This window comes from Osmerus mordax, chromosome 27 (assembly GCF_038355195.1).
Source record: "Osmerus mordax isolate fOsmMor3 chromosome 27, fOsmMor3.pri, whole genome shotgun sequence".
Classification (NCBI taxonomy): Eukaryota; Metazoa; Chordata; class Actinopteri; order Osmeriformes; family Osmeridae; genus Osmerus; species Osmerus mordax.
Window position 1 is genome coordinate 7043482 of NC_090076.1, and position 27146 is coordinate 7070627.

Sequence of the window (27146 nt, forward strand, 5' to 3'; positions counted from 1 at the left end):
GGTGCGTTCATGCATGCATTACAGTCAGTCACGTGACCAAGTCCTAGGGTCATGTGTCCGTGCTGGTGTGGTGTGTGCTGTTGCCATGGTAGCTTGCCACAGATGGTCACACGTTAACCACCTGTATGTTGGTCTCCTCCCACACTCACCTGTCTAACTCTCCTCCCAGTGGTCAGTGAAGACGGTAAGAGTGTGTGTGTGTGTGTGTGTGTGTGTGTGTGTAACCCAGTCCTCATCTCGTCCTACTCCACCTTAAACCAGATTCACTTTAGTCCTGAACCAGCATCACTCCAGTCCTACTCCACCCTACTGTAGGTTTATTTCAGTTTTACACGATTACACTTATTCAGACACCAGTCCTCTTCTTATTCCTGTCATCTTCCAGTCTTATTCCAGTCAGACACAAGTCTTGTTCCAGTCTTATTCCAGTCTTATTCCAGTCTCATTCCAGTATTCCATTCAGACACCAGTCTTATTCCAGTCAGACACCAGTCTTATTCCAGTCTTATTCCGGTCTTATTCCAGTCAGACACCAGTCTTATTCCGGTCTTATTCCAGTCAGACACCAGTCTTATTCCGGTCTTATTCCAGTCTTATTCCGGTTTTATTCCAGTCAGACACCAGTCTTATTCCAGTCAGACACCAGTCGTATTCCAGTCAGACACCAGTCGTATTCCAGTCAGACACCAGTCTTATTCCAGTCTTATTCCAGTTAGACACCAGTCTTATTCCAGTCTTATTCCAGTCAGACACCAGTCTTATTCCAGTCAGACACCAGTGTTATTCCAGTTAGACACCAGTCTTACTCCAGTCTTATTCCGGTCTTATTCCAGTCAGACACCAGTCTTATTCCAGTCAGACACCAGTCTTATTCCAGTCAGACACCAGTCTTATTCCAGTCTTATTCCAGTCTTATTCCGGTCTTATTCCAGTCAGACACCAGTCTTATTCCAGTCTTATTCCAGTCAGACACCAGTCAGACACCAGTCTTATTCCAGTCTTATTCCAGTCAGACACCAGTTTTATTACAGTCTTATTCCAGTCAGACACAAGTCTTATTCCAGTCTTATTCCAGTCAGACACCAGTTTTATTACAGTCTTATTCCAGTCAGACACAAGTCTTATTCCAGTCTTACACCAGTCTTATTCCAGTCGTGCTCCAGCATCACTAACAGCCCCCCGCCCCCCAGGCCCCCTCCCTGGAGGACTTCTCTCACCTCCCCCCGGAGCAGAGGAGGAAGAGGCTGCAGCACCGCATCGACGAGCTGAGCAGAGACCTGCAGAAGGAGCTGGACCAGAGGTAACCAAGGAAACCACCACCCCTGACCCCCAACCTCGACACAGGGCGGTAGTGAGGAGTTGACTTTGTCCCCTGTGTGTGTGTGTGTGTGTGTGTATCAGGGACGCCCTGAACAAGATGAAAGATGTGTATGAGAAGAACCCTCAGATGGGAGACCCCATCAGCCTGCAACCCAAGATCTCTGAGACCATGTGCACCATGGAGAGACTCCGCTCCGAGATCCACAAGAACGAGGTGAGGAGAGTGGAGCTGTAGGAGAGGGGGAGGGGAGAGGGGAGATATCGACGGGGGTGGTAAGGGAATGAGGGGGAGGAGGAGATTAGGACGTATAGACAGAGAAGGAAGTGTCCTATCCCTGGTTCACCATACAGCTCCCTCTGGTGGACATTTGTCTAAACTGCCATGCTGTCTGCTCCCCCCCCCCCCCCCCCTTCCAGACCTGGCTGTCGGAGGTGGAGGGGAAGAACAGTAGCCGAGGAGACAGGCGACCCAGCACCGACCCCCACCCTGCCCCCGCAGGCCGGGAGAGGTAACACACACACACCCTCACAAACAGACACACCCTCACACACATATACATGCTCACGACACTAAACGGTTACTTAATTACCCCCACCACCAACAGCCCCGAGGGCAGCTACACCGACGACACCACCCAGGAGCTGCGGGGCCCGCCCCACCCCAGCCCCCGCCAGCCCGACCTCCCGCACGCCGACGTCCACGAGTTTGACGACGAGTTTGACGACGACGACCCCCTGCCCGTGATCGGCCACTGCAAGGCGCTCTACTCCTTTGACGGTACCGCCCCCCACTCCTAGCGGCCCTCTCTCTCACCCGCAGGTTCCAGCACCGCGCTGAACGACGACAGTGCCGTCTCCTAACGCGCGTGTGTTTGTGTGTGTGTGTGTGTGGGCAGGTCAGAACGAGGGCACGCTGGTGATGCTGGAGGACGAGGTCCTGTACATCATCGAGGAGGACAAGGGCGACGGCTGGACAAGGGCCCGCAGGCAGGGCGGGGAGGAGGGCTACGTCCCCACCTCCTACCTGGAGATCACCATGGAGAAGAACAGCAAAGGTGCTGTCACGTACATCTGACCCCCACCCCCCCCCCTCCTCCCCCGCACGGACACCCCTCTATCCCCCCCGTCCCTCCATCCTACATCCCTCCATCTCCCCCTCTATCCCTCCCACCATCTCCCCATCCAGACATTCCCCCATCCCTGCATCCTCCCTTCCTCCATCTTTGTGAGCTCATGGACAAATGAGAACATGGAAAAGGACCTTTGCATGAACAAAGCGTGAGTGTGTATGCGTGTAACTGTAAAAGCGTGAGTGTGTATGCGTGTAACTGTAAAAGCGTGAGTGTGTATGCGTATAACTGTAAAAGCGTGAGCGTGTGGGATATTGTAAAATCAGTTTGAATGAGAAAGAGAGACTCTATTGCAAAGGTACACAAAGATAAATCTTCTGATCTGCAGATGAAAGCATAATTCGACTGAGGTGATTCTACTTAAAATATCATGATCCAGTTTTTAATTACTGTCTCTATCTTTGGTTTGTTTTTAGCAGTAGATTTGGAACGTCATTATTTTTTTTATTTTTTTTAACATGATTTTACTGTTCTGCTGATGTTACTGAGATCAGTCCAGAGAAGAGAGAGGTGAAAGCCGTCCTCATTCTATTCCACCTCTCTCTTCACCTGCTCTCATAACTGTCTCATACTTCCTGTTTAGCTCTGTGGTACTTCCTGTTTAGCTGTCTGGAACTTCCTATTCAGCTGTCTGGTACTTCCTGTTCTGACAGGGCAGTAAAATGACCCAAAAAAAGTATATTACAGCTTGCTGTGTCTCTTCTGTGTAAAAGCCACTGTACGTGTGTGTGCGCATGCGTGTGTGAGGGATGTTGATAGTGGTTGGAGAAGAGAGGGATGATTCTATTGGTCAGTAACTCCTGTCCTCTCTCTCCTATTGGACCGCAGGTTCCTGAGTGCTGCTGAGTGGCCGGCTGATTGGTGGTGGTGGGCTAGGGGGCGGGGCTAGCGTAGAGGCAGGTTGCATGTTTGTCTGCATGCTCTCACAATTGACCAATAACAACCTGACAGCAGCAAAGAACTCTGGGATAGATCATGATGGGGTGGGTGGGTATTTTGACTCAGGGGCCCTACAAAGTCTTAAGCAGTCTTTAAACGTCTTAAAAATGTCTTAAACAGTCTTAAAAACAGTTTGTAACAACTTATAACAGCTTACGTAGCGACAGAACTAAACTAAGCATCGCACTTCCGAGATGCTGCGAGTACTAATGCTGTCGATCTGGAGTGAGAATGTCTGCCTGCGGTCACGTGACCTGACCACCACCTCGTTGTGACCTTTTACGTGACCTTGCCATGACCTCACCCGTGATCATTCCTTCCTAACCAATCAGAATCGTGGATGTGCTTGGTGGTTCCATTGACCCTTCCGCTGTGGGTGTGTGTGTGTGTCGTCCGACATGGCCGTGCGTGTGCGTGTGTGTGTTAGAGAGAGTGTTCCCCAACATGCCTGTGTCATACGTGTTTGCGCTGCCTGCCTGTCATGCCTGATGCTTGTGTGTTCAATGTGAATGTGTGTTGCTATCCCATGTGGCATGATCACATCAATGTAGACACACAGGACTCTCCCTTCCTCCCCTACTCCTCCTTCTCCTCCTCCCTCCCCACCTCCCTCCTCCTACTTCCCCTACCTTCCCTCCCTCCCTTCTCTTTCCTCCTCCCTCCCTCCCTTACTCTTTCTCCACCCTATTCCACCCCCTTCCTCCCTTCACTCTTCCCTTTCTCCTGCTCTCTTGCTCTCCTCCCCCTCCTCCCCCTCCTGCTGTCCACCCTCACATTAGTAAAGAGCAGCTGGTGGTGCAGTTCCACCAGTCCACCAGCAGGGGGCTCTCTCACCACGCTGCAGTTTCTAATGGGACAGACGACGCTGAGACTACCAGCTGGAATAATAACGACAACAATAATAACAACAACAATAACAACAATGGCAGCAAGAACAAAATCTTCGGTGACAGCTCTACTCCAGAAGCCAGAATTGAGGCTGTCTGCTCCTACGACACCTTCCTGTGGCATGCAGACCCTGGCCCTCTACTACAACTCCCAGAATCCCCTGGGGCTTTCCTAAAGTCCGGCGCCTCTTCGAACATCCATAACTTGTGAATGTGATGATGCATATACATGTATGTGTGTTCATCTGAATGGGAGAATGTGTCTACATGTATGTGTATATATGTAGCTAGTCTTATTACGTATTAACAATTTCTTTATTTCATCATGAATGTGTTTTTATAAAGTTTATACAACGAGAAGAGGCGGGGTGTGTGTGTGAGCGATGTCTGGTCTGGTCACATGCACTTTGGCCTGAACCAATGAGAGACCAGGACTCGGCGTAACCACTAGTTGACGGTCCCGCCCAGAGACTTGTCTCTCTCTCTCTCCCTGTAACGATGTGACAGGACTCTTTACGCTCCGGTCGCCACGGAGACCCCGGGGCGAGGAGGGTTGCCGTGGAGACGTGAGCGATGGGAGGCCCTGGGAGTCGTGCGGGCGTCTTTTTGTTAACGTTGGAAGCTGTGAACTGTAGAATATCACTCATCTTACTTGAACTCTCTCTGCCTGGGCCTCCCGGTATTATGGGATGCCCTCTCTCTCTTTTTCTCCGCGGAGAACATGCACTAACACACGGACGCTGGAGCCATGGAAACGAGAGCGTTGCAGCCTCTCAACGGGACTTCCTCGTCTGGGGCGGCCTGGACAGGTGCATTGTGGGGGACGCTGGTTGTCTTGGTGACCGATTGTTTTGAGGAAGCTTGACGCGTTGACGGTCCTGTGGTCGTGATGATAATGATGATGAGTGCAGTAGTGTCGGACTACCCTAGCCTCTTTAACCCCAAAGCCAGAGGATAAAGTAAACTGTGAGCTTATTAATTCTATCCGTTATGCTGTAATTCTGACCCTTATGCAACAACAAAAAAACACCCCCCAAAAAAAACACCCTTCCCACCAGCCCTGAGGTCTGGGGCGCTGGGCTGCAGTACCCCCTCCTCTCCAGACTGAGTGCTCTAACTAACCATGACGTAACACCCTGGCTGTACTTCCTCCTTTCTGTACGACCCACAAAAAAATAAGAAAAGCTCTTTTCATATGAAACAGTTCTAATAAAATAAACGTGACCAAACTCCCTCATCTGTCCGTGTGGAGAACAGACGTTCTCTCCTTTATTCACAAATCGACCATATAAACATATTCAAATTCATTCACAAGTCTTATTTTACAGTAAGTAACATTTTAGATATCTTTTCTTTTTTACATTTGAAGGTGGATATATTACAGTCTAGCAGGACAGGCATGCTGATAAGGCGTCTGTGACCCTTTGAAGGTGGGTGTGAGGTTTGGTTAGGGCTGGGAGGGGGAGGGAGGTAGGTTTGGGGGTGGGTGAGAGGTGTGGTTAGGGCTGGGGGGGAGGGAGGTAGGTTTGGGGGGGCTGGAGGTGGGTGAGAGGTGTGGTTAGGGCTGGGGGGGTAGGTTTGGGGGGGCTGGAGGTGTGGTTAGGGCTGGGGGAGGGAGTTAGAAGTGTGGTTTGAGGGGGTGGGGTTGGGGTGTGGTTAGGGCTGGACACAGACAGTGTTAACCCGCTGGAGGTAGGGGGACCCGTGTGTGTGTGTTGGGGCCGGTCACAGCTCGGTGTGTGTGACGGCCGGCTCCAGCTTGCGTGACAGGGCGGTGAGGATGAGGGTGAACTTGGCGTGGCGCTCCTCCTGGGCCACGCTGGCTCCTCGGCTGCCCCACAGCAGACGCTGCTGGAAGTCTGTCCTGAACACCTCCAGGAGGCCCTCCTCCGCCCTGAACCCTGCACACACACACACGGGGGAGAGGTAGGTGTGTGTGTGAGACAGAAAGCCAGCAGATACGTGTGTCTCTGTGTGTTTGTGTGTCTGTGTGTGTGTGTGAGAAAGCCAGCATGTACGTGCGTGTGTGTGTGTGTGTGTTACCATGCAGGACGGTCTGGGCGTAGGAGGTGTAGGAGGCGGAGTCCTGCGCCACTCTGCGAGCGTCCTCCAGGTGGCGCAGCATGACGTCGCAGCCCTGCTCCCAGGGCTCCGCCCCCTCGCAGGCCACGCCCCCTCGCTCCATCAGGTTCAGCAGCGGTATCAGGAGGGGCATCGCCCTGCCGGCACCAGCCAGCTCCGCTAAGCACACGCACACATATGTAAGCACACACACGTACATACAAACAAATAATATACACACACGCATTCATGGACACGCTGGCCCACCAGTAGCATAGCCAGATAGGTGAGCCAATATATTAAGCCAACAATCACTAACCTAAGGGTTAAAATTTACACCGACCTTGAGCTGGACAGACAGATTAGGTCAGTGGTTAAAACTATTTTTTTTCATTTGAGGCAATTGGCCAAAATAAAGCAATTTCTGTCTAGGCAGCATTTTGAGACGGTAATCCACGCCTTTGTCACCACTACATTGGATTATTGTAATGCATTGTATGTGGGTCCTCTATCGCTGGTCTCCAGTTGGTGCAAAACTGCTGCACATCTTGTAACTGGAACACGTAAATACTCGCACATTCCCCCCTTTTCATCTTCACTCCACTGGCTCCCTTTATATCAAAGGATCCATTTTAAGATTCTTTTATTTGCTTTTCAAGGCCTAAATGGCCTTTCCCCCCTCCACATGTCTGAGCTGTTACATCCCTATAGACCCACCCGTTCTCAGGTCAGCCGATAAACTGCTCTTAAGTGTGCCTGAAACAAAGTGCAAGCTAAAAGGGGCTTTTGCGGTAGCAGCTCCTAAATTGTGGATCGATTTACCTCTACACCTTAGGCAGGCAGCTTCACTGCCTGTTTTTAAGTCTCTTCTTAAAACCCTGCTTTGGCCTTTGAAAACTGAAATTGAAAATTCATGTCTGGTTATATAGATGGTATTGGGTCTTTGTATGGTGTGTTAATGTTTTTGTATTTGTATTGTATGAGACGTGTGAGTTTTTGTATTTAGGGCTTTTATGTATTCATCTATTGTTTTACTGTACAGCACTTTGTGTTCACTTAGGATTTTAAAGTGCTCTATAAATAAATTGTTCTTGCTTGCTCGCTCGCTTGCTTGCTTGCAATAAATAATTTCGGGATTGGATTATTATGATTTTTTCCGCCCTCATTTTAAGATGTGCTACGTTACTGCTGCCCACAGACACACACAAGTATACGAGTCATCTTGTCTAATGTGTGTGTACCTGTGCCTTCATAGAGAGCCTTGTAGAAGGGCTTCAGGGTCTTCTCGTAGGTGATGGCTGTCTGGGTGAAGCTGTGTCTCAGTGTAGTCCAGGTGTGGTCCAGACGGGCGATCTGACAACACACACACACACTCTGTACGTCAGACGGGACCGCTGTGTGTGTGTGTGTGTACCAGAGGTATGTCTAGGGCCTGTGTGTGTGCGTGTGTACCTGGGGCATGTCCAGGGCCTTCATGATGGAGGAGAAAGTGAAGAGGTCTCCCAGAGCGTCTTTCAGCTCCATGGCAACCAGGATGATGCGGTTCAGCGTCGAGGCTCTCTCCTCCATGCTGCCCGTGCATCCCAGAATATTCACGGCAACACCGATCGCCATGGTGTGGTGCCTTAGGAGACCACAGGAGGGAGGACGTTAACAAAGGTGTGTATCTGCAGATGTTTCTGTGTGTGTGTGTGTGTGTACCTCTCCATCAGGTCAAGGCGTAGCTGTCTGCCGTGGGGCAGCGTGACCAGCTCCAGGCCCGACGACACGCCCATCTGACCCTTCATCTCTTCAGACACGCCCAGTATCCTAGCAACCTAGGAGCGACAGGTACTCTGTCATTAATGAAACCCGGCCCCAGCCACGCCTTCCTGTGCATGACATGAGTGTGGGTGTGTGTGTGGGGGTGTGCGTTACCTGGCAGTCGGCTAGCAGCATGTGTTTGGCGATGCTGAGGTGCGTGTGTGAGAGCAGCAGCTGCTTTGCCGCCCTGAGGACGCTCATCTCCAGGGGCTTGTTCTCCCGGGGGAGGAGGCGGGACTCGAACCCCCCCGGGCAGAACGACGACTCCGTCTCAAACACCGGCCACCGCTGACCTCTCCCCCCCTCCTCCTCCCGCTCGCCGCCCCCGTCTCCCCCCTCCTCCTCCTCCCTCGCTCCACCCCTCTCTCCCCCCTCCTCTTCGTCGCTGCCGTTCTCCAGGGCGGCGATGGCGTGGTGGTAGGAGCTCCTGTCCAATCGCGTCCTCCCGTTCTCCTCCGACTTCAGCCTATCGACGTAGCCGACGGGCGAGGGGGCGGGGCTGCAGGGGGCGCGCGCGCCGCAGGCCACCTCCGGGCTTGGGGACGCGGTCTCTGCCTGGGCCGGGCGGGGCTTAGGGGGCGGGGTGGGAGGGGTGAGGGCGGGTTGGGTGGAGGGGGGCGGCTGGGAGGGCGGGGGCGCCAGGACGAGGAGGCGAGGGGAGCGGGGCATGCGGAGGGGGGCCACCTTGCTGGGCTTGGGGGGCGGCCTGGGGCACAGCTGGCTGTCGGACCCCCGGATGGCCTGGGCGGGCTGGAGGTCGGGGGTCAGTCTGCGGTGCTGGGTGGGGCTGAGGACGGGCTCGCTGCCCGTCCGCACCACCGCACACCTGGGGAGGAGGAGCTGCTGGGGGGGGGGCGGGCCGCACGGCCTGGAGCCTGGAGGTACGCACACACACATCGTCGTCTAAACAGCACATTCAGAGAAACTCCACTGAGACGGAAGAGAAGGAGAGGAGGGGGTGGGGGCCAGTACCTACCCAGAGGAAGAAAGCTCTCTGATTGGTGGGTCTTTAGAGGGCGGCGTTTCTCCTGTACCTGGTTGAGACAGGCAGGCTGACTACCACACCTGTCCTGGGTCCTGGGGGAGAGAGAGGGGGAGGGAGGGAGGAAAGGAGGGAGGAAAGGAGAGAGAGATGCAGAGAGAAGGAAGGAAAGGGGTTGAGGAAGAATGAGTTGACTTTGGCCCCTTGGCTTCGAGGACTACAGAAATACTTTGTGTGTGTGCGTTATGTAAAAGGCTGCTGTGTAATTATACAGTTTATTTCTGTGTTGGTACTGCCAACCTGGCATGCTGAGGGCTCTCCTCCTGTCTTTCTATCCTCCTCTCCTCCTCCTCTCTTCCCCCTTCTACTCTCCTCTCCTCTCTTCTACCAATCCTCCTTTTCTCTCCTCCTGCTGGAACTCTTCCTTTTCTCTCCTCCTCCTCCCCTCCTCCTCCTCCTCCTCCTCCTCCCCTCCTCCTCCTCCAGCCCCGCCCCACCCCCTACCTCAGCAGTGCCCCTCGGCCCAGGGCGCTATCCTGGGCGTGTCCGTTCACGAGGTTGAGGCTGAGGCGCTTGGCCGCCTGGCTCCGCCTCTCCGGCAGGCTCAGCCCCGCCTCCCCTTCGTACTTCTCCGCCAGGCAGCGGAGCGGGAGGCCGCGCGTGATTGGCTGGAAGATGACGGCGCCCACCACCTGGGACACGGGCGTCCTGTTGCCCACGTAGCAGCGCACCAGCGCGGGCAGGCTGTCGAAGGCCTGGGAACAGGAAGTCCCGCCTTCCAACAGGAAGTGCTGGCGGACGTAGGCCTCGTTGAGCGCCACCAGGCGGCGCGTGATGCGGAAGTGTTGCGGAGCGTCGCGCCACTGGCAGGTGAGCACGAAGGAGCCCGGGCTGGAGGAAGAGTCACGAACCAGGAAGTCCCCGTCTCTCTGGAGGAGGGCTTCCGCCGCCTGGACACACACACACACACACACTGTTAGAGAACACTCACTCACTGTTAAAACACACACACACACTGTTAGACAACACACACTTACTGTTAAAACACACACACTGTTAGACAACACACACTTACTGTTAGAGAACACACACTCACTGAGAACACACACTCACTGTTAAAACACACACTGTTAGAGAACACACACTTACTGTTAGAGAACACACACTCACTGAGAACACACACTCACTGTTAAAACACACACACTGTTAGAGAACACACACTTACTGTTAGAGAGCACACACTCACTGAGAACACACACTTACTGTTAAAACACACTGACAGACTATTACAAAAACACTTAAAACACAAATCTTACAACCACACACACACTATTAAATCACACACTTAGGACACATTCTTAGATAACACGTGCAAATTATATCGCACAGTTAGAACATATGATTACTAGCACACACACACTGTCAGGTTGTGTTGTTTACACACACACTGTCAGGTGATGTTTATGTTCCTCTGGTGCTGTTGATACCATCCTGCTAGTATTCTGAGGGTACCATAAAGACTGGACACACACACACACCCATAAACACATACACACAGGCTCCCACACACACTCGCAAATACACACACACATGCCCATACTCATACTCACACACCCATAAACACACCCACAAACACACTCTCACTCACCCAGAGTGACTGATTCTGGTGAATCAGTCACTCTGAATGGTGAATGGTTCTAGCATACTGAGGTGTGACAGCAGGTTCGACAAGTTCTCACTGCTGGGGGCTGAACATGGCTGGTCCTGCTCGGTCCCCGGTGTCTGTGTGTGTGTCTGTGTGTGTGTGTGTGTGTGTGTGTGTGTACCTGGCGTGGCAGGGGGCCATGGTACCAGGCGTGGCTCCTGGGCTCCTCGCTGCTTGTCTTCAGCTCCTCCTCCAGCTCCTTCCTCATCTTGTCAGCAGCACCCTCCATCAGGACCCTCTCCCTGGAGAACTACACACACACACACACCACCACACACCACACACACACGCATGACACGCACGCACACAACACGAACATGTTGCTCAAGAAAAAAATATTGGAGAAAAAAAACACACAACTTATACACGCACACAAACACACACCTGTACAAGACCTCGTGGACATGTCTGCTCAGCTTGGTTCTCCTGTCGCTGTCTGCTCTGTGTCTGCCTCTCTCCCTCCTCTCACTCTCACTTCTCTTATTCCCTCCCTCTTTGTCACACGGCTCTCTCCCTCCTCCTTCCCTCCCTCCCTCTACTCCTCCATCCCTCGGTCCTCCCTCCCTCGCACAGCATACCTGCTTCTGATTGGCCCGACGCGTTCACCTGTCGAGCGACTTGTTGCTTGCTGTGTCGTTATCTGCCTCACCCTTCCCTTCTCACGCCCTCACCGGCACACGCACACACACGCGTACACACACAGGAATTGCTAACTGGTAGGAATGTTCAGAATGGAGCCTCTTTGGCCTCTGACCACTTCCTGTCTGACCACTTCTTGTGGGCCAGAGACAAGTTTGGAGGGACAGAGTTGTAAACAGAATACTGGTGTTAGCATTAGCATACATAGCTGACAGACAGTCATTGCTTTTGCTATTTCCAGCGAGCTAGAGTTGTGGTCAGGCTGGTATGGATAACTGCTCATTAGCATTAGCATGGCTTTAGCAAGGTTAGCTGACAGCAGGCTAGCAGGCGGCTGACTGGCATGAGCCTGGTTTAGCGAGGTTAGCACTAGCGTGAGGCTCAGCACTGAACATTCAATGTTCTGTTGTGGTCCAGAACCACAGGCACAAGTAAAATGACTGCACCACTCCAGGAAATGAGGTTTTATTTTAGAGACGTGCCTGGACTGCACACACACCCTGCACACACACTCCCTACACACACACCCTACACAAACACCCCGTTGAGGCTGTAATCTACCATAGGCAGAGAGGCCATTTTTACCACCCATGATAGATAGAACGATCGAATCACAGGGATTCTGTGTGGCTTATATCGATGACATTATAGAAATACTGTGTGTGTTCATGATTCCTAAATGACATCAAAGCCTGGCTTCCTGTTTGTTTGTTGTTTGTTTACATCAGGCTCTGATAGACGAGGGTTCTGGTTGACCGTCTAGCTTAATTATGATTGGAGGAAATAGCGGTCTCCTCTGACAGATAGACCAATCAGCACAGTGGTGCTAGAAGCACGAGGATGAGGAAGATGAAGAAATCAGGGAAATTCCATCATATCACTATGTTACACTGTGTAAGAAACTGAGATGATATTGTTGAAGTGCAGTATTTATTTTATTTGTTCACCGTTCTCGAAGCTATGGGATTACTTTGCAATGTGGTTTGTGAAACACAGACTGTTCTTTGACCACCAAAATACTATGTAGCTATGCACTTCTTATCCCTGATCTGCTGTACTTTGTACATGCAATACTTTGTACGTCGCTTTGGATGAAACCATCTGCTGGATGAACACAAATGAATACGTACAGGAACACAAACGTAATCATGTAAGAAGTATCCCTCAACAGAAAACACTGTAAAAAGCAATGGCCAGACAGCATGATCACTTTGAACCAAAGCCTCAAAACTCATCAGAACCTGCTACCTCAGGCTAGAGGTCATTGTTCACTCCTCTGACCCTTCACCCCTCAAGATGAGAAATGTCGCCGATCATTATATTTTTATCCATGTTAATCCTCTTGTCTCTGCATGACTAATCCCCCGATGGTGTAATGGCTCAAACATACACTGCAGACTTAGAGAGCAGATGGAAGCTAGAATAACTAGAGTAACGGAAAAAGACCTGAAGGAGGAGAGAGAGAGGAAGAGAGGGAGAGAGGGGGGATGGAAGAGAGGGAGAGAGGGGGAAAGGAAGAGAGGGAGATGGGGGGAAGGAAGAGAGAGAGAGGGAGGGAGGGAGGGGGAAGAGAGATAGAAAGAGGGAGGGTGGGGTGAGTTCTGATCTATAGGGATCTGAGAGATGGACCAGGTCTCTGATCTCCTGTACAACCTCACTTACACTAATGAAGAAGTCTATATATCTACCCTCCGCAGAGACACACACACACTCACTCGCACACGCACTAACACGCTGGCACAGTCCCACACTCACCTTCAAACACCCTCACCCACACTCACGCACACACATGATTACACACAGTCATATATCCAAGCAGCATGCCCAGACAGGACAGTGAAAGCTTTTACATCTTTACCGCTGTGCTGCCACACCTTATAAACACCTCTACATTCTAGACACCTCTACATCCTCAACATCTGTACATTCTAAACACCTCTACATTCTAGACACCTCTACATCCTCAACATCTGTACATTCTAAACACCTCTACATTCTAGACACCTCTACATCCTCAACATCTGTACATTCTAAACACCTCTACATTCTAGACACCTCTACATTCTAAACACCTCTACATTCTAGACACCTACATTCTAAACAGCTCTACATTCTAAACAGCTCTACATTCTAAACACCTCTACATCCTCATCACTTCTACATTCGAAACATCTCTACATTCTAAACACCTCTACATTCGAAACACCTCTACATTCGAAACACCTCTACATTCTAAACACTTGTACATTCAAAACACCTCTACATTCGAAACACCTCTACATTCTAAACACTTGTACATTCAAAACACCTCTACATTCTAAACACCTCTACATTCAAAACACATCTCTACAATCGCAACACCTGTACATTCTAAACACCTCTACATTCTAGATACCTCTACATTCTAAAAGCTCGACATTCTAGAAACCTCGACATTCTAAAAGCTTGACATTCTAGACACCTCTACATTCTCAACACCTCTACATTCCAAACACCAGTATATTCTAGACACTTGTATATAACCAATGACCATTCGTTTTTCATGACAAAACCTGCCTATTTGTGTTGATAAAGCTAAATGAAGCCTTCCAAGTGTTTCGTCGTTTCTTAATCAGCTCCTACCTCGACCATCTCCTCATCTCTCACCCTGACCTCCCCCCTGACCCTGACCTAACCCCTGACCCCGACCTGACCCTGACCATATGGAAGCGAGATCTCTCCGTCCTTAGAAAGGAGGATGGAGGTGACAGACAGTTAGACAAGAGGATGGAGGTGACAGACAGTTAGACAGGAGGATGGAGGTGACAGGCAGGAGGATGGAGGTGACAGACAGGAGGATGGAGGTGACAGACAGTTAGACAAGAGGATGGAGGTGACAGGCAGGAGGATGGAGGTGACAGACAGTTAGACAGGAGGATGGAGGTGACAGGCAGGAGGATGGAGGTGACAGACAGTTAGACAAGAGGATGGAGGTGACAGGCAGGAGGATGGAGGTGACAGACAGTTAGACAGGAGGATGGAGGTGACATGCAGGAGGATGGAGGTGACAGACAGTTAGACAGGAGGATGGAGGTGACAGGCAGGAGGATGGAGGTGACAGACAGGAGGATGGAGGTGACAGACAGTTAGACAGGAGGATGGAGGTGACAGGCAGGAGGATGGAGGTGACAGACAGTTAGACAGGAGGATGGAGGTGACAGGCAGGAGGATGGAGGTGACAGACAGGAGGATGGAGGTGACAGGCAGGAGGATGGAGGTGACAGACAGGAGGATGGAGGTGACAGACAGTTAGACAGGAGGACGGAGGTGACAGGAGGATGGAGGTGACAGGCAGGAGGATGGAGGTGACAGACAGTTAGATAGGAGGACGGAGGTGACAGGAGGATGGAGGTGACAGGCAGGAGGATGGAGGTGACAGACAGTTAGACAGGATGATGGAGGTAGCAGACAGTTAGACAGGATGATGGAGGTGACAGACAGTTAGACAGGAGGACGGAGGTGACAGGAGGATGGAGGTGACAGGCAGGAGGATGGAGGTGACAGACAGTTAGACAGGATGATGGAGGTGACAGACAGTTAGACAGGAGGATGGAGGTGACAAACAGTTAGACAGGATGATGGAGGTGACAGACTGGAGGATGGAGGTGACAGACAGGAGGATGGAGGTGACAGACAGTTAGACAGGATGATGGAGGTGACAGGAGGATGGAGGTGACAGACAGTTAGACAGGAGGACGGAGGTGACAGGAGGATGGAGGTGACAGACAGTTAGACAGGATGATGGAGGTGACAGACAGTTAGACAGGAGGATGGAGGTGACAGACAGTTGGACAGGAGGACGGAGGTGACAGGATGATGGAGGTGACAGACAGTTAGACAGGATGATGGAGGTGACAGACAGTTAGACAGGAGGACGGAGGTGACAGGATGATGGAGGTGACAGACAGTTAGACAGGAGGACGGAGGTGACAGGATGATGGAGGTGACAGACAGTTAGACAGGATGATGGAGGTGACAGACAGTTAGACAGGATGATGGAGGTGACAGACAGTTAGACAGGATGATGGAGGTGACAGACAGGAGTACGGAGGAGACAGGAGCAGAGAGAGCTGTCCTACCTTGGAGGGCAGGACAGAGGTCTTGTGGTAGAAGCAACAGAGAGCAGCGGTCAGAGTCTGGACCAGGTTGCACCTCTCAGACATGTCCGACATCTGGGACTCTAATTGTCTCGGTCCACAAAAACAGCTAAACCCCGCGCCACAGACACATCTAGAGCAGCGTCTTGTTCCTCACGCGCACACTGGTGGACTCGGTGTTGCTCTCACACTTTCTCTGGCTGCCGTAGCTCTGACAACTCACAGAGAGCATCTGACAACAACCTTCCAACTCACTCAGCACTCCGCTAGCTGGCACACACACACACTCACACACACACATCCCATCAACATTGTGATAGCTCTCAGGAACATGCGTTTTTCCCTGCGCCCCCAGCTCAGTTGCGGAAATGACACAGCCGGGTGTGTGTGCTTGTTTGTGTGTGTGTGCTTGTGTGTGTGGGTGCTTGTGTGTGTGGGTGCTTGTGTGCGTGGGTGCGTGTGTGTGTGTCCTACTGGCAGGGGGGTCTCTTGAGATCATACTCTTCTGCTAATGACATCTCTACCATCTGTGAGTGGTCCCTCCCCTTTAGCTTCCCATCCCTCCCTCTCCCTCTCTCTCTCTCCCTCTCTCTCCCTCTCTCTCCCTCCGTCTCTCTCCCTCTCTCTCCCCCTCTCTCTCCCTCTCTCCCTCTCTCTCCCCCTCAGTCTCCCTCTCTCTCCCTCTCTCTCTCCCTCCCTTTCTCTCTCTCTCTCTCTCTCTCTCTTCCTCTCTCCCTCTCTCTCCCTCTATCAATCTCGCTCTCTGCCTCTATCTGTCTCCCTCTATCTCCCTACCTCCCTTTATTTATATTTCTCTCTGAGGAGAAGAGAGGAGAAGTGAAGAGAGGAGGGGAATGGAGAGGAGGTCATTAGAGTGTAGCTGCAATTACCCAGTTATGATCAGGAAACAATTTTAAGGTCTATCAGCAATCCCTATCAATAACATACACACACACACACCCACTCCAGATTATTTTGAGTGTGTATACAGAGCTGTGGTACAGTAAGGACTGTTCCCTTTTGGGAAGATAATTACAGCATTCCTCCCCCTCGTCATCCTCCTCCTCACCCTCCACCTCACTGGAACCAACAAAACCACCACGGAACCCTGGACTCATAGAACCCTGGCTCTGGAGAACCCTGACACTGGAGAACCCTCGCTGATAGGACCCTGGCGTGTGAGGTGATATGTGGTTTGTTTTTAGGAGGCTGGTTAGGAGTTGAACACACACACACTGTCAAACAGCAGTACTCTGCAGCACTAGTATGCAAGTTAAACAGCACACACTCACTCAGTGACTCTAATGTTCTAGAATCATAAAAGCTTCAGTTGGTTTCGAAGAAGGATGAGCCAGACCTGAGCCCCTCGAGGCATGTTCTGCGATGTCTGGAACTCTGTTGCTCGGTAACAGAATGACATTTTTTTTGACCAGATGGACTGCATAAAGACTGACCTCTTTCAGCCTACCCAGCTGTCACCCTGCTGTACAAACAGTTCACCACTAGAGAGCACTGTCCCAGCAGTCACCCTGCTGTACACCCAGATCACCACTAGAGAGCACTGTCCCAGCAGTCACCCTGCTGTTCAACCAGTTCACCGCTGCCTTTCTCAGGAAAGCTCACTCAGAAACTCAGACATGTCTGTTGACATTTCATTCATTTAGCTGAATCTTTCATCCAAAGCGATGTACAAGTGCATAGTTCGAACCCTGAAGGTTGAGGACGGGACATATTACCAGCGTGGCCTGGATAGAATTAGCAACTTTATTCTCACGATCTCTCTTTGTTGCTCTCAATCTTTCTCTCGCTCTCCATCCCTCTCCCTCCCTCCTGCTCTCTCTCCATCCCTCTCTCTGCAGGTCCCAGAACTGAGAATCCATTGTTCCAGTAAAGCTCTTTAGCGGAGCTGAGCAGTTTACTCTTCTCAGCTCAAGAAGAAAGAAGAGGAGAGAGAAAGGTAGAGAGAGAGAGGAGAGCTAAAGCCTTGTGTGAAAATTCTTCCTTTATCAGGGAACACAGAGACCAACAGGGCCTGTCTGCCTGTCTGTCTGCCGTCTTGTCTGTCTGTTTGCCTGTCTGTCTGTCTGTCTGTCTGAGGCAGCTGTTAGCCATCTTTGGTGACGGTGTGTTAGACCAGGGTAAACAGTTTTGTGTTGACATCACGTTGGCACAGTCATCCCCAGCTTGCCACAGGAAATGACCTCGCCAGATTATGATTATCTGCTTGATGTACGTGCTGCTTCCTGTGTATGTGTGCCTGACAGCTGGGACGGGGGGGGGGACGGGGGGGGGGGGGGGGGTGAGGGAAGGGTGAGGCAGGGGGGGGGGGGGGAGGGAGGTACAACACACACACACCTGGCAGCCACTGTTATCAAGCCATAGCAGACTGTTTGAACAATACATGGTGAAGCAACATCACCACATTGTGTGCGTGTTGCTCTCACACTGCTCTGAGATCATTCCACATACAAAGAGAGAGAGGGGGGGCGCTAGAAGGAGAGAGAAAAGAAAGATGGAAAGAGAGAGAGAGATATAGAAATTTGAAGAGGACAGGGGGGGGGGAGAGATGGAGGGAGAGAGAACCAGAGAAGAGAGGACGAGGACGGGTGAAAGGAGATGTAGGAAACACACGCAAGTCTCTCGAGTCTTACCTTGACGTAGTCCAGAGTCTCCACACTGCTGCCGGTGGTCCTGGGGAACACACACACAGACACAGGCCGCTTTAACGCACACATCTCCACTGCTGCCCCCCTATACACCACCGAAGCACAGGCACACACACTCTCCCCGGCTCCGCCAGGTCCAACAACTCCAGCCAGGCTGTTTCTGCTCTCAGCTCCCTGAGCTCCAGGACTGCTGCAACAGGTTGCTTGTGTAACCACCTCTCTCATCTCACATCTGACTGGCTGAGTCTCTCTCTCTCTCTCTCTCTCTCTCTCTCTCTCTCTCTCTCTCTCTCTCTCTCTCTCTCTCTCTCTCTCTCTCTCTCTCTCTCTCTCTCTCTTTCACAAGAGTAGCCTCTCTCTCACTGCCTGCCCTCCCCCTTCTCTCTCTACCTCCATACCTCTCAACACACACACACACATCTCACTTCTGACCACACTGACAAATTCACAAAGAGGTTAGAGACCCCTCCGCAAACACACACACACACACACACATAAACCACACACACACACACACAGCTGGCCTCCTCATGAGAGAGAGAGTCGAGGTCTTGATCTCATATTATGTCATCTCGCATACACCTCAAACACACCACACACACACACATCAAGTACACATCAAACGCATATCAAACACACCAGCTTTACTGCTGCAATAAAGCAACAGTTTCCAGCCTGTACTGTTAGTGGTTAGTTCCCTGTCTTCCACTGTCTCTCTGGACTGTCTGTCTGTCTCTCTAAACAGTCTGAACTGCCTGTCTGTCTGAACTGTCTGTCTCTCTGAACTGTCTGAACTGCCTGTCTGTCTGAACTGTCTGTCTGTCTCTCTGAACGGTCTGTCCCCTCTCCTTCACCCTCCTCCCCCCCCCTCCCCCCTCTCCCCCCAGACGTCTGCTGGCCTCGTCTCCCCCCCCCCCTCTCTTCTAAACGCCTCCCACTCATTCTAAACGATCATTACAACTTCCTCCCTCTCCTCTCTCCTCCTCTCCTCTCTCTCAGCCTTCACAGAGGTGTGGTAGAGGGCAGGGCAGCAGTACCTCACTCGAGCCACAGGGGGCACTGTGACTCTGCTGACTTCGGAGGCCATCTCCTGGATGTAGGCTCTCCCTCCAACACTCTTCTTCTCTCCCTCTCTCTGGGCCACTCTCTCCCTCCTCCTCTATCTTTTTCTTCCTCTCTCTCTCCCTCTCGCTCTCTCCAATCCGTAAATCTTCCTCCATCTTTATAGCCACCTGAGTCCGGCTTGTTAAACCTTCATAAGATAAGCATGGGCCAGATTCTGTCCCTCCTCCTCTCTTCCTCCTCTGCACTCTCCTCCTCCCCTATCATCGCCCCCTCTTCTCTCCACTCCATTCTCCTCCTCCTCTTCTCCTCTCTGATGGAGCCTTTCATCCCAACTCAGGACAAAGAACTGCACTGACACTGATCTCTGCCACACCCAACCACACACACACACACACATAGACACACACACACACACATAGACACACACACAGACACCCCCATCCCTCCCAGTTTCATGTGAACATCTGTGTGTGTTATGTTACAGAGGCAGGTCTGTGGTGAACCTCAGCTGAGATCTGAGCCCAGCTCCCTCTGGGCCTCTGTCCGCGAGGGATCATGACTGTGTGTGTGTGTGTGCGATCCTGCACGTGTGTGTGTGTGTGTGTGTACCTGAGCGTCTTGCCTCCTCCAGTGTGATACCCCTGGTCCTCCTCTATGACGTTGTGGATGAGGGGGGACGAGGCCAGGCGGGCGGGCTCAGAACCAGGAAGTGGCATATCCCAGGGGTACAGGGAGGCGGGGCCCGGCCACGCCTTTCCTCCTCCTGGGCAGGGTCCCATGGATGGAGAGGGCGTGGTACCCCCGGGGGGGCGGCAGGGGGCCCGGGAGGGCGGGCCGGGGCCCCAGGAGGTCCATGGAGGCGGTGAGGGTGGCGTGGCGGGCGCTGTGGGACGCCAGGCTCCGTGGCAGGCTGGCGAAGCGGCTCTCTGCCATGGCTCTCAGCTCTGAGGAGGAAGAGGAAAGAAAAGCGGTCCAATTGCAGCTCCGCTCGGACGCACCGTCCAATTACGGCTCCGGCACGACATGGGGGTGGGGGGGAGTTACGTCACCATGGAGCCGGGTGGTCTATTGTTGTGACAACATCCTGGAGACGTGTTGTGTGTGATGTGTATCTGATGTCTGGCACACAAACGGCGCAGCTCTCTCTCTCCCTCACTCTGTCTCTTTCTCTCTCTCTCTCCCTCACTCTGTCTCTCTCTCTCTCTCTCTCTCTCTCTCTGTCTCTCTCTCTCTCTCACTTGTTCTGTGAAGATGCCAGCCCTCTTTCAGTCTTTCTCTCTCTCTGGTCTTTGTCTCCCACCCCTTCACAAGGGTCATTCCCTCTCTCTCTTTCTGTTCCTCTATCCATCTCTGTGCCTGTCCTCCCTCTGTCCCTCGCAGCTGCCCACTGCTAACCCCCCCCCCCCCCTGCGCACACACACACACAGCACCCCTACACACACACCTCACACACACCCACACGTACATAGACTTCACCCAAGCAAACTGGGTTTGCTTGGCCTTGAGTTTGGGGACACGCAAGCGTCAACATAGAGAGGAAATTAAACTGTAAACATAAAAACATTAAGAAACCAGTCTCTTCTCCCTCTTTCTCCTCTCCCTTCCTCTCCTCCTCTCCTCTCTCCTCCTTTCTCCTCCTCTCCTCTCTCCTCTTTTCTCCTCTCTCCTCTCCTTCACATGTTACAAGGTTGGTCTCTCATTACAACACTGGCATAGTTAACCACCACGACACACAGCCAAACATAAACACCTCACAGACACACCAACACTCGTCTCTGGAACACGAGAGGGGACAAAATTAACTAGAGGAAACTGGCTGCCCTTCCTGCTACCGAAGACTCCCCCAAAACACACACACTACACACACTACACACACACACACACACTCAGAGCAGTGCATTACAGAAGCCCCCCTGGCCAGCCTTTCAGTCCAGACCCCCCTGAGAACAATGACAACTGTCACATGACTAGTTCAGACTCGTCCTTTGTTGAGATCTCTCGCTCCTCGCCCTCTTCAGAGAGAGAGAGAGAGTGGGAAAGAAAGGGAGTGGGAGAGAGAGGGAGAGGGAGAGAGAGAGAGATAGAAGGAGAGAGGGAGACAGAGAGAGAGGGAGGGGGAGAGAGAGAGATAGAAGGAGAGAGGGAGGGAGAGAGAGAGAGATAGAAGGAGAGAGGAAGACAGAGAGAGAGGGAGGGAGAGAGAGAGAGAAGTCCAGCTGAGAGCTGTAGACTTTAGGCTGTTGGACTGTGACATATTAATCACATACTTAATAAAACCCACTCCAGTAGCTGCCACTCCACTCCTCTCTTTCTCACACACACACACACACACACACACACACAAAGAGACACGCACACATACACACACACACACAAAGAGACACGCACGCACAAACAGTTGCTATTGTACATCTCTGTGGTTAGCACGCTTATCTTAGTTGTGATGACATCAGTGCTGGAGCACCCTCGGTACAATACACAGCACAGATACACACACAACTCACACACACACACACAAGGCATAGACACAGGACAGAGATCACAGAGAATCAGCAGAAACACACACACAGTACACACACATCTAGAGAAGACAGACCCAGCACACACAGACACAAACCTAGTTAGACAGACGGACTCTGTTAGTCCTGATTTACCTCTTTGTACAGGAAAGCCCTCCTCTCTCCTCGCCTGTCAATACTGTCCTGATAGCTGTGTTCTCTACAGAGTTTACTCCATTAGTCCTCCACTGCCCTCACGCTCTCTCACACTCACCGGCAACAACAAGTAGCAGACACACACAGGCTCTGCCCCCTCTTGGTCCTCCTTACACACACACACACACACACTCTCTCTCAAGGGAGTGATTTACAAACTCTAAACCACCCCCTCTGAGATGGGAGGAGCCCCCCCCCCCTGTCCTAACCCTAACTGCCCCCCAGCACTGAAAACTTCTGTCTCTCTTTGTTTCCCCCCCTCCTCTCTCTCTCCCTCTCCCTCTCTCCCTCTCTCCCTCTCTCCCTCTCTCCCTCTCCCTCTCTCTCCCTCTCCCTCTCTCTCCCTCTCCCTCTCTCTCTCCCTCTCTCCCTCTCTCCCTCTCTCCCTCTCTCCCTCTCCCTCTCTCCCTCTCCCTCTCCCTCTTTCTCTCCTCCTGTCCAGAACAGAGACGACACAGTACTACCAGTTTCAGATCCCACCTCACTTGTGAAACACACAGAAGTTTAAGCACGCACACGCACAGTAGCATGTTATGGTGGTGTGTGTGTGTGTGAGTGTTTGAGTGAGTGAGCATGCATGCGTTTCTCCCCAGACAGACCAAGCTGCTGTTTGTCTTGGCTGACCTTACGGAACTATCTTCCTAGTCTTTGTCCTCCCATTGTGTCCTCATGATAACAGCCAGCCCTGTGTGTGTGTGTGTGTGTGTGCGCGTGTGCATGTGTGTGTGGGAGGTGCGTGTACTTGCTTTACATGTGTGTGAACAAAAGCCTTCAACACCTGAGTCCAAGTGGGAAAGAAGCATTTGCACACACACACTCTCTCCCCCCCCCCACACACACACACAGGAGAAACCTCTGAAATTAGAAGCAGCTACTCCAGTTACTCTGCACCATCCAAACTTTCATTCACCTGTCAGCACCTCTGGGCTCTACATCAGGCTACTCTGGACAAGACACACACGCACTGAAATATGTAATATAACACACACACACACAAACATAAAAACATGTCATACAACACACACACAGCAACATGGAATACCTGACACACACACACACACACACATGGAAATCCCTTTTGAGGTCCTGAGAATTCATGTCCAATGTTGTCGCTGCTGTATAACAGCATTATACAGCGGTAATATTTATTTTGTGTATGTGTGTGACTGAATGAATCATAATCCAGATGTTTACAGTCACCTCCACAAAGCCGGTGGGCATGTGACTAGCAGAGTAGCCATTTCCAGGAAGCACACACACACCAGTCATGTCAGTGGAAGACAGAGGTCTATAATCTGCAGGTGACTAACTTGACTGATGCTGCACAAATAGATTGTATCCCACTGAGTCACTGTGCTACACTCATCCCAGCCCTCCTCACCCACCCCACCCAACCGCCCCACCAAGCCACCCCACCCAACCCCAGTCCAGCTTCAGCTCAGCCATAGTTCCAGCCCCAGCTCTGACATGACCAGGGTCAAACGTGTACAGTGTCCAGAATGGGGAGAACGATGGCCCCCTCATCCTCTCTCCCCCCCCCCCCCCCCTCCCAGAAGAGCAGACCGGCTTATCAGTAGTGAAATGTAAACAAGGTGTGTGTTTAAAACACGCCTCATTCCTCCTTAATGGGCAGGAAATCTCTGGTGGGTACCGTCAGTGTGAGTGTGTGTATGTACATTTCTTCGGGGAGTGTGTATGTGAGTGTGTGTGTGTGTGTGAGGGAGAGAGAAAGTATGTGTGTGTGTGTATGGGTGTGGGTGGTGGTTTGGTCTATCTTTGGTCCACAGTCTCAGCTTAGCGCTATGATCCTCCGTCACCGTGGTAACCCATGTTGTCCATCAGAGAAACAACTCATCGCAATGTGGCTGGCAACACACACACATTCACACTCACACACATGCACACACACACTCATGTTACAGACTGCCCTAGCCTTGTCATCGGGGTATGTCCAGTCTGTTGTAGAGAGGAAGTTGGGACTAAAAACACCGCAGTTGACAGACTGGTCACCACGTTGGTAAATATAGCAGATGATCTTTGACACTTCAGGCTAACACTAGCAGTCTCAGTGATGGGAATGCTAATGCTAACTGACTGTGTGGTCCGGATGCTAATGCTAGCAGACTGTGGTCTGGATGTTAATGCTAGCAGGCTGTGTAGTCTGGATGCTAATGCTAGCAGGATGTGTAGTCTGGATGCTAATGCTAGCAGGCTGTGTAGTCTGGATGCTAATGCTAGCAGGCTGTGTTGTCTGGATGCTAACGCTATCAGACAGTACGGTATGGAGTTGTGTTTACTCTGAGCCAGTTGGTGACATTACCGTCACCTCATAAAAGCGGATCTGACTGAATGTGTGTGACTGTCAGCTTTGAACACCGAGAAAGATAACCTGGTGGAGGGGATTTGAGACTGTGTGTTGTATGTGGACATCATAGGGAATGTTACCAGTAAACTGGTCTCCCCTCCACAGTCACTTCAGCTTGAGAGGAGGGGAAGAGAGAAGGATGCAGAGATAGAGTATTGAGGTACAACCCAGCCCTTGACATAAGCTCTGTAATTAGCTCATTGAACATAGCTGCTCCGTCTGGGTTTTTCATTCCCAGGCCAAGGGGAGCCAATCAGGGCTGGGCTCTGAGTCTGGCTCCGCCTCCTGCTTTTAAACACTTAAATGTATAAAAAGCCTGGGAGCTGGTCCAACACCATGCAACGTAATCCCATTAAACGTGCCTGGATCTCACCCCACAGTGTGTGAGTGTGTGTGTCTGCGTTTGTGTGTGTGTGCGTGCGTGTGCGGGCACCCTGAAAGGCCATTGTCTTTGAAATGCTCTTATCTGTGTCAAATGTTGAGTCTGCATTTTTCCAGAAATGCCATTACCTTAACAAACCCCCCGTCTGGTCTGACACTAGGGTGGGCAGCCTGCCAGCCAAGCTCTGCTACCACTTTACACACAAACACACACACACACACAACCACATGCACAGGCACACACAACCACATGCACACACAGGACACAATCTAATACTCCTAAACCAACAGGAGGCCGCAAGTTAGGCCCCCAAGTTAAACTATTAGCCTTTTCTCACAGGCATAGCAACAGTTACCATATAATGTATGGCATGTGCACGCACACACACACACACACACACACACACACAGGTAATTATACCCTGCAGACACCTGGCACTCACCCCTACTCACCCTCCCACTGCTGAGGACATTATCACCTAGTGCATGTGTGTGTGAGTGGGAGAGAGAGAGAGTGTGTGTCTGTGTGTGAGCCCCAGGCAGCAACATGTCCGAGCATGACTGTATTTGACTGTAAAGAAGCCATGTGGGAAACAGGGGTAGACAGAGTGAGAGACGCGGGTGAGGAAGGGAGAGAGAGGGGGAGACAGGGTGAGAGAGGGGGGAGACAGGGAGAGAGAGGGGGAGACAGGGAGAGAGAGGGGGGAGACAGGGTGAGAGAGGGGGGAGACAGGAAGGGGGACCAGGGTGAAGGAACCAGCCAGAGGCCCAGACTGTCCTCCCAGAATCCTTTGCTCCCTGATGGGCCTGATAAGACTACTGATGTTTGGTTTGGTCAGCCCTGGGTGTGTGTGTACTGACCTCTCCTCCTCTCCCTCTCCTGCAGTATCTGGATGGAGGTTAGCAGGTGGACACGGTGCATGTGGTTATGAACTCCCAGCTCCTGCAGATCCATCTCAGTCAGGTGGAGTAGGTCCTACACACACACACACACACACACAAAAAAAAACAGGCACAAACCAACTCAAATACAGACACAGATGGCTGAAGTTAGGTGTATGTGTGTGCTGGAATACACCTAACTTCATGTGCTGGCATTCGTCTGTGTGTGTGTGTGTGTATGTGTGTGTGTGTGTGTGTAGGTACTTGGGTTGTGTCCAGCCAGTCAGGCACCATTCCCCCCACCCAAAAAGTGTGCCGTCTCCACCCCCTAATTCTCTTGGTTGCCTGTTATTATTGAACACACACACACACACACACACACACACACACACACATGTAAACACACACACACACTGGCTGTCACCACTGTACCACACTCTTGCATAGCCTCTCCTCTCACACTAAGAGCCTGTTGTTGGCTGAACAATACATTCCTGGTGTTTCACAAATAACACTTTGTTTAGTCAGTAGTCCCAGAAGCTGTTGTTTCTGAGCCAGAACCACAGGGAAGGCTAATGATAGGCTGATTGACTGGCTGGCTGGCTGGCTGGTTGGCTGGCTGACTCGCTGGGTTGGTGATTGACTGACTGGTTGGATAACTGATCGACTGGCTGGCTGGCTGGCTGATTGACTGGCTGGCTGACTGGCTAACGTCACTAAAGCCAAACAAACCCAGCCTGGGAATATGGTGTGTTCCAACACACCTCACAGGGCTGGGTTCAACACAGATACTGTAATTACACTTATCTGATCTGACAAGAGAACAAACCCCTTTCATACCAGACACTAGGGCACTCTGTATCTGCACCGCCTGTTATGTTAGCATGTTAGCCTGCAGCGCCGCTGGCTTGCTAACCAAGCAGTGAACCGTTGTATGTTAGTATAGCAGAAATGGCTGAATTAGCCACGCTATGCTACGCTAGCAGGCTGACATGGCCGACTGACTAGAGTTAGCCATGCTACACTACACACCGCTAAGCTAACAGGTTGTTACAGCACGCTGTGTGTAACCAACTTGAATTGGTTAAACTCACTCCTCAGTATAAATATACTCCGCCCCTGTCCGTGCCATTAAAGAGCTAGCTTTTCGGTGCGTAGCTGGTTGACGTGGTGTTTGTAAAGGTGGTGGTCTCAATGGAAAGTCAAAGGGCCTGAGTTTGAATAAAAATGTGTGTGTGTTGTGCTGGTCCTCTGGTGTGGGTGCTGGTGAGGGTGCTGTGTGTGTCCTGACTCAGAAAGCTTCTCTCTCTTCCTCCCTCTGTCTTTCTCTCTCTCTCTTTCCTCTGCCTCGCTCCCCCTCTTCTCTCTCCCCCCCTCTTCTCTCTCTCCAGCTCTCTCTCTCTTTATCTCTTTTTCTCCTCTCCAAAGTTTTATTAGACTGGTCCATTAGCTCCATCTAACATCTCTGATG

General features: G+C 51.6%; 2 protein-coding genes across 8 annotated transcripts in view; one reads left to right on the forward strand and one right to left on the reverse strand.

Moving 5' to 3' along the window:
- The window catches only part of fnbp1l (formin binding protein 1-like), a 73958-nt gene that overhangs the window by 11199 nt on the left and 35613 nt on the right, over positions 1-27146 (forward strand). Inside the window, exons 11-16 of one of the 4 annotated variants that reach the window (XR_010875196.1) lie at positions 1191-1300; positions 1402-1534; positions 1738-1829; positions 1926-2098; positions 2217-2375; positions 3279-5242. Coding sequence is in view for 3 of the 4 variants with exons in the window: in XM_067230476.1 (XP_067086577.1) it covers positions 170-184; positions 1191-1300; positions 1402-1534; positions 1738-1829; positions 1926-2098; positions 2217-2395 (702 nt within the window). In the remaining variant the exon portion in view is untranslated. Of the gene's footprint in view, positions 1-169; positions 185-1190; positions 1301-1401; positions 1535-1737; positions 1830-1925; positions 2099-2216; positions 3130-3278; positions 5506-27146 lie in introns of those variants that run through there. The other 3 variants (XM_067230475.1, XM_067230476.1, XM_067230474.1) reach the window with 3 other exon arrangements.
- On the reverse strand, positions 5514-22109 carry bcar3 (BCAR3 adaptor protein, NSP family member). Of its 4 annotated transcripts, XM_067230466.1 has the most exons (12): positions 21988-22109; positions 19943-20277; positions 18254-18293; positions 10949-11077; positions 9627-10072; positions 9117-9217; positions 8255-9015; positions 8039-8154; positions 7790-7961; positions 7579-7690; positions 6320-6517; positions 5514-6177 (listed from the first exon to the last, which is right to left on the reverse strand). In XM_067230466.1, exons 2-12 carry the CDS (start codon positions 20110-20112, stop codon positions 6002-6004), a joined length of 2421 nt encoding a protein of 806 aa, XP_067086567.1. In that variant the 5' UTR covers positions 20113-20277; positions 21988-22109; the 3' UTR covers positions 5514-6001. The 4 variants fall into 4 exon arrangements, with proteins under 4 accessions (XP_067086567.1, XP_067086568.1, XP_067086569.1 ...); XM_067230467.1 differs by lacking the exons at positions 18254-18293; positions 19943-20277; positions 21988-22109 and adding an exon at positions 15585-15874; XM_067230468.1 differs by lacking the exons at positions 18254-18293; positions 19943-20277; positions 21988-22109 and adding an exon at positions 11212-11336.

Excerpts from the sequence above, each read along its gene's own strand:
- bcar3 (XM_067230466.1), bottom strand. The coding sequence starts at position 20,112 with ATGGGACCCTGCCCAGGAGGAGGAAAGGCGTGGCCGGGCCCCGCCTCC. Across the intron at positions 18,294-19,942 it reads GGAGGAGGCAAGACGCTCAG|GACCACCGGCAGCAGTGTGG; the intron begins GTACACACACAC and ends TGTGTTCCCCAG. Across the intron at positions 8,155-8,254 it reads TGCTGCTAGCCGACTGCCAG|GTTGCTAGGATACTGGGCGT; the intron begins GTAACGCACACC and ends TGTCGCTCCTAG.